Here is a 7,122-nt window from a genome sequence, read left to right on the forward strand (position 1 = left end):
AGTAGAATGGTTGAAGGCGGAAGGAGAAGTTGGGTTGTATAGGGAGATCTACGCTGTCTCTGGTCTTAGATCCTGGCCCCCGACTGTGAGAGCCTGTGGGACTCAGACAGGCTAGTCCTTCCTGCTGGGTCTTACAAGCTCCGCTCCAGGGTGGGGGGTCCGGTGGGATCTGCCCCAGCAGCGACCAGTGAACACAGCTCCCTGACGTCCTGTGAGGCAACAACATGAATTCTAAGGGGGTAGGCCACCTGGATTGGGTTTGGGAATTAAGAAATAACCAGGGGGTGCCTGGGTGGCTCCATCAGTTAAGCGTCTGACTCTCAGTTTCAGCTCAGGTCATGATCTCGGGGTCATGAGATCGAGCCCCACATCGGGCTCCGTGCTGGGTGTGGAGCTGGCTTGGGGCTCTCCCTCTGCCCCTGCCCCCTCACACTCCCTCTCTCTCTTTCAAAAAAAATACAGATGAAATAATCAGAAACTCTTGAGTTTTCCCTCTATGCTTGGGATCTCTGTCAGGCGTCCAGTTCCCCTTTCCGGCCTCTTCATTGGCCACTTCATGTCTGTCTCCCCTCGCCCCCTGCCGTGGGGCTCAGACATTGCTCCAGGGACAGCGGTGTCTGCTGTGGGAGTGGGTGCAGCCAGCCTGTCTTCGGGGGCACCTCCTGGAAGCTGTGCATTTTGTTTTTTCTCTAAATAATTTATGGTGTTTCCTTTTCTGGCCTTTCTAATATAGAGGAAGAGTAGGAAAAAAATTCCAGTGGACTGAGGGGTCTAGTTGGTATCAGAATTTTTTTTTAAATTTATTTATTTGAGAGAGAGATCACAAGTAGGCAGAGAGGCAGGCAGAGAGAGAGGAAGGGAAGCAGGCTCCCTGCTGAGCAGAGAGCCTGATTCGGGGCTCGATCCCAGGACCCTGAGATCATGACCTGAGCCGAAGGCATAGGCTTAACCTACTGAGCCACCCAGGTGCCCCTGGTATCAGAATTTTTGAGATGGAACAGACCTTAGTGATTATCTAGTTCAAAGCTCTTGTGTTACTTTTAAGGAAAAGGGAGGCCCAGAGAGGCCACATGATCCAAACAAGGTCCCATGAGCAGTCTGAGGCCAGATGGCTTGTTGGGCTTTCCTTCCCAGAGCGTGCCCACCTCAGGCCTCTTGCTTTATTCTGCTCTGGAGATGAGGGGCAGGGAGAAGGCAGGGACAAGGCAGGGACGGCTGTGTCTTGCTCCTAGGTGGGGAAACTGAGGCATGGAGCCACTCAGTAGTTTGCCCAGGCCGGGGCTGCCTCGATGCAGGCCTGCTAGGTCTCTGCTCTTGTCATGAGCGCTGTGAAACCAGAGTGGTAGCCCTGGGGGTGGGAGGCGCGATGGCAGCAGTGAGGGTTTGGGACTGAAGCCAAGGGACCTGGACAGACAATGACATGGGGGAGAGAGAAGACTGCTGACACCGCCCTCTGCTTCCAGGCCCGGCCCCTGACCCGCTACCTGCCGATCCGGAAGGAGGACTTTGACCTGAAGACCCACATCGAGTCCTCGGGCCACGGCGTCGACACCTGTCTGCACGTGGTGCTCAGCAGCAAGGTGTGTGGCCTGTGGGGCCCCGGGGTGCTGGGGAGGGGACCCTGTAGCCTAGGCACCTCCTGGGCCCTTGGAATAGTGGCCCCAGTTCCTGCACTAACACTGGAGGTCTCCGTCCCGGGGCGTGCTTGCTGGCCTGAAGCAGTGGGGGGTGCAGCCCCCCAGAATCCAGGCACAGGTGACGGCTTTTATGGTACCGTTCCGGGAAGAGAGGGTCCAGGGGCTCTGCTCTGGGTCCTTCTTCACCCCCGCTCCTTGGCAGGTCTGCCGCGGCTACTTGGTCAAGATGGGCGGCAAGATTAAATCGTGGAAGAAGCGCTGGTTTGTCTTCGACCGGCTCAAGCGCACCCTTTCCTATTATGTGGGTGAGTTCCCGTCAGACGTCTCGGAGCCTGGACCCTTAAGCTGTCCCCCAGGGCAGCTGGTGTTCACCAGGCTTCCCAGTGGGCGGTGGGGGGGCCTGAGCGGGGCCTGTCCTCCTCTCGCTGACGGCGCACAGGCTGCACCTGGTCTGCCTTCAGTCTTGGTCGTTCACATATTTGGCGACATTCCCGAGCATGGAGTAAGTTCTGGGCCCTGCCGGAGGCCTTGGTGACTAGCCGGGTGGCTGCGGCTGTCCCTGCAGCTGCTGTCAGGGAGGCAGGTAGTGGCCAGACTGGGAAGGCCGGGCAGGATGGGCGTGCTGTAGGGGCCGCACAGGCTCCGTGGGCGTGTGGAGTCCTGTGGATTCTGCCCTGGGCACGTTCCCTCAGGAGACTCTGATGAGCCCCTGAGAGGTGCCAGGAGCACTCGGGATGGCCCTGGGGACAGGCCCCCTGGTGCGTCCTGCTCCCCCTGCTCCCTCCACGTCCTTGGGGTTCTTGTCTGGACGGTTCCCACGTTGAGTGCAGGACGCCATGTGGCACACCGGCCCGGAGAGGCCAGGCTGCGCTGCGGGACAGCTAGTCCTCAGATCCCAGGGGCTCAAAACCACAGTTTCCTTTCCTGCCCGATATGTGTCCGTGTACCTTGTGGGCCGGTGGGGCCCTGCTCCCCTCTGCGTCAGTGTTCCCTTTGTTCAACGGCGTGCGTTTTTAGAACGTTGCTGGCCACGGTGGCAGAGGGTAAAGAGAAGCTTAATTGTGCCTTGCATGGGCATTAAATGCCCTGGCTGGGGTCTGTCCTCAGGTCGCTAGTGGGGCTGCTCAGCCAGTCACCCAGCTCTGCCCAACTGTAAAGCGGGGAAGAGCACTCCTGTTCAGAGCCTGGAAGGAGAGGGCTGAAGTGTCTGGTGGCAGAGACACCCAGGCCCAGAGTGCCTGCCTCTGGTCTAACCTAGTCCCTGACCAAGTGCCACCCTCTCCAGGAAGCCTTCCCTGATTGCCTGGGCCCTGAGTGTGGGAGGCAGGAGAGGCCAGAGGCACATGTGTCCCCAAGTTTCCACCTGAGCTGGGAAGGGACTTTGTGGGCAATAGAGAGAGACGGTGGGGGTGGGGGGAGAGCTCTATTTTAGGCATATTGAGGTTGAAGTGCCCCTGGGCCATCTCCATTTAGGGGAAAGGTCAGGGTTAAAGTTGACTGTGCTGGAGTAATAGTTGTAGCAGATCATACCTGCTGAGTGCTGCGCGAACTGTAAGCACTCTGCGTGCATCATCTCATTGATTTTTCATCATTGTCTTATGCAGGAAGCACTATTTTACACCCATTTACAGATACGGAACATAGGTTCAGAGAGGTTAAGTAAATTGCCCAAGGTCTCACAGCTGCTGAGGCGCCAGAGCTAAAACTGAACTGGGGCGGTTGGACTTCAGAGCAGAGAAGAGGGAAAGGGCTGTAGGCTGGGGAAGGGGGAGGAGGAGGGACTGGCAAAGGGGTCGGGCAGGAAGTGGGAAGCCACAGGCCAGGTGCTGGGCTGGTGCTGGGCAGTCATGACCTTCCTGAATGTTTTTGAAATGAAGGAAGATCACGTCCTGATGAGGGGTGGAAACGGGGAGGGAAGCCAGCCGAAGGAGCAGACATTTACAGGCAGGGAGTGGCCCCAGCAATGAGGGACAATGCAGAAAGGCCAAGAACAACATGGACCCAGAGGCCCCTCCAGGGATTGGAGCTGCGTCCAGGGCGGGAGCCAGACTGCACAAGATGAGGAGCGGTGGGTGGTCAGGAAGGGGGAGCTGCAGAGCTTAGACTTTCCGTGAAGGAAGAGGTGGGAAGGAGCCGCTGTTGGAGGGATGGCCAGGCCTGGGGGCGGGGGTGGGGCTGCGACCTTGTCTGAAGCAGAAGTGTCTGATGGAGACAGGCCTGGGGCCTCATCAGGGCCCTGAGTGTGACTTGGCTGCTCCTGCCTTGAGCTTGTGGTTCTTCCTGCCCTGGCCCGGCCCCTCCTCCCACTGACTTGGTGGAACCCGTCTCTGCCACGGGGTCCAGATCAGATACAACCTCTGTGAAGGCTTCCCTGGCCCTGCCTTACCGGAAATGGGGTCCTGCCCTCTGCTCTGTAGAACCCTTGCCTCATGCAGGACTTGATCCCAGGACCTGAGATCATGACCTGAGCCGAAGGCAGAGGAGAGGCTAAACCCACTGAGCCACCCAGGCGCCCTACATTTCTGTATCATTTAACAGAGGCCTAGCGTCCCATCATGTGCTAAACTCTGATTTATTAACCAATCTCTACTTGATGGACCCTTGGCTTGTTTCCAAACTGCGAACACGGTTGTGGTGAACAGTCCCGTAAGTTTGTTGGTTGTGAGGTAATTGTTCGTAAGTGGGATCGTTGGCTTAGGGGGCAAACACTTTCCTCATTGCGGTAGACCCGGCCCATCCTCCTGTAGGGCTGAGGCTGTGCACGCCTGTCGTCGGTCAGACCTGCTGTTTCTCCAGCCTTGCCCAGAGCGTGCCGTCGCCTTTCCACCTATGTTTGCCCTTCTGATGGCTGTGCAGCTGTAATTTGCGTTCTCTAATTCCGAGCAAGGCTGGGCGCCGACCATCTCTTCGGGCTCCGTGTCGGGCTCCGTTTTGGAGTCCTGGGCACCTGCCCGTTTGCAGCGCGGGCGCCTCGCCTGAGGGACGGCAGGCCTCCTCAACCCGGCCCTGTTTTCCTTGCAGACAAGCACGAGACGAAGCTGAAGGGGGTCATCTACTTCCAGGCTATCGAGGAAGTGTACTACGACCACCTGCGCAGTGCAGCCAAGGTGAGGGCGGGCTGCGGGGACGGGGGATGGCGGGGTCCGGTGGGCTTCTGGGAACAGCCACCTCCAGCCCGTCTTCTTGAGTCCTGGACCCCTTCCTTGATCTCTGTGTAAACTCTCTTTCCCTCTCTCCCTCTCCCCTTCCCAGAAGAGGTTTTTCAGCTTCACTGTGGTGACTGAGGTACCCCTCCCCCGACCTCTAACCAGAACTACTGCACATTAATGCCTCCTGTCCCTTACTGGTCCCTGACCCTTCACTCTCCCCTCCAGCCCCCTCCCCCGGGCCCGAGGGAGGAGAGGCAGGGGCTGCAGGGAGCCCCTGTGGGCCCAAGGGGCTTGCTGGCCCCTCCTGAGAGGACAGCAGGCTGGGCCCCCTGTGGGGAGGTGGGCCCGGATGGCTCGGAGGGGAGGAAGGGGTTCTCAGGGATGGGGTGGGGCTGAGGGGATCAGTAAAGGGACATATTTGAGGCCTGGGCCCTCTGCTGTCACACAGATCAGCCTCCCAAGCCTCTGGTGCTGCCTCAGCTCTGACCTCTACTCTTCTGGGGTCCTGGGCCCAGCATCCCACTCACAGCTCTCTCTACCTGCTCCTCTGATGCCGAGCGGAGGCTCTGGTCCTCACGGGCAGGGCCCTCTGTGTCTGATTCTGTTGCTACTCACTTTTGTGCCCGGGGCTGCCCAGAAACAGGGCCCCTACATGGCAGGGTATGGCCCTGCCCAGGTCCAAGGATGGCCCAGGTGTGAGGAGGGGAACATTTTGGCCTGGGGCCCCCTTGACTGATGGGGACTCAGTCTCCAGCTCCAGGGCACCCTGGAGCTGGGGGTGGGGGGCAAAGGGCAGACAGAAGGTCAGAGGTGAGCCCTGTCTTAGACCTTCCTCTCTCCCTGGGCAGAGCCCGAACCCAGCCCTCACCTTCTGTGTGAAGACCCACGACCGGCTGTACTACATGGTGGCGCCGTCCGCGGAGGCCATGCGCATCTGGATGGATGTCATCGTCACCGGAGCCGAGGGCTACACACAGTTCATGAACTGACCATACCGGTCCCGGCGTGGGCCTGCTGCACTGCCCGGGAGACAGAGTCGCACTCTGGGCCCCAGGCCGCACGGCAGTGCTCCCAGAGGCCCTGGGAGGGCTCTTGTACAAGACTTTGTACCTTTCTGTAAGGAGCTGGTCCTGTGAATGTCCGCGCTCAGGGCCCCTGAAGAACCAGCCAGCAGATAAGTGGGGAGGCTACTGGGGACTCAGAACTCCAAGAACCCTTCACGGTCCGGCCCCAGGGCTGAGCAGCTGGCAGGGCAGGCCCAGCTCTGACCTGGCACCTGCGCTCCCCTAGCCGAAGTTCTCCTTCGCAAAGGACAAATTATGGTACCAGAATCTGCCAAAGATCCCTCCTTGCCTCCGTGCCCGCCCCCCTCTGCAGGGGCCTTGGGGGCTGGGGACAGCCACATCCGGAGTGGGGTAACAGCTCAGGCGGTGTACTTCTCAAACCCCGCTCTACCCTGCTCTCCTGCATTTTTGTTATCACTTTGTTCAAGGGCCAGAGACCTCAAGTGTCATCCTTGAGGTCCCAACCCCATCCCCTTTTTGCAGACCCCAAACCCTGATCTCCATAGTGACTGCTTCGTTGCCATGGTTACATACATGCTCATGGCCCCGGCTCTGCCCATGCTTCAGCTGTGGGCCCATCTGAGGGTACGTACTGCCATCTCTCCAGCCCAGGACCTTATGCATCTCATGCTGGGGCGGGGGGAGGGACCAACCCCCGCCCCGGTCGTCCCCTGCCTGTGGCTCCAGGCCCCGGTGCGCCGCCTGCCGGCCCGCCAGTCCAGCCCTCTCCCTTCCACTCGTGCCTTGCTTAGAGCCAGAGGGACAAAGCTCGGACATCCAGAGACTGGAGGAGGAGGAGGGAGGCAGATGGGAGAGGCGGCTAGATGGGTTGTACAGGCTGAGTTCCTAATAGGGCTGGAGGGCTGCTCAGACACCCCCAAGGGGGAACCTGAGCAAGAGAGGAGGTGGCAGAGTGAGAGGACCCTGAGGTCTGGCTGCCCTCCCTTCAGCCTCGGAAGGGTGACAGAAATGGAGAGCAGAGGACCAGGCCACCAGCTATCTGGCCTCGGCCCTTCACGCCTTAACACTAAGCCCACCTCCCTGCCCACCACTGGGCCATGGCTGCTGGGCCCCGGGCTGGGTGATGGTCAGTATTTGTAAGCATCTCAACAGAATAATAAACCATTTGGACTATGTGTTTGGGAGCAAGGCTGTGTGGGGGATGGGGCTGGGATACAAGGGGAGGAGGACCAAGTGTCCCCACAAAACAGGATTTCCTCCTCATTGATGTTCCAGGAGGCACAAGGGCCCAACCCATGACTTCTAGGTCCC

At 59.3% G+C, this 7,122-nt stretch overlaps 1 protein-coding gene across 19 annotated transcripts in view; it reads left to right on the forward strand.

Moving 5' to 3' along the window:
* PHLDB1 (pleckstrin homology like domain family B member 1) overlaps positions 1–6,986 on the forward strand; it is a 43,619-nt gene extending 36,633 nt beyond the window's left edge. For all 19 annotated transcript variants that reach the window (XM_047690412.1, XM_047690413.1, XM_047690415.1 and 16 more), the window contains 4 exons: positions 1,464–1,580; positions 1,840–1,942; positions 4,659–4,744; positions 5,635–6,986. In XM_047690412.1, the coding sequence (XP_047546368.1) occupies positions 1,464–1,580; positions 1,840–1,942; positions 4,659–4,744; positions 5,635–5,775 (447 nt within the window). In that variant the 3' untranslated portion in view covers positions 5,776–6,986. The remainder of the gene's footprint in view (positions 1–1,463; positions 1,581–1,839; positions 1,943–4,658; positions 4,745–5,634) is intronic.
* Positions 6,987–7,122: the final 136 nt, after the last annotated feature.

The sequence above is a fragment of the Lutra lutra genome, chromosome 10 (assembly GCF_902655055.1).
Source record: "Lutra lutra chromosome 10, mLutLut1.2, whole genome shotgun sequence".
NCBI classification, from domain to species: Eukaryota; Metazoa; Chordata; class Mammalia; order Carnivora; family Mustelidae; genus Lutra; species Lutra lutra.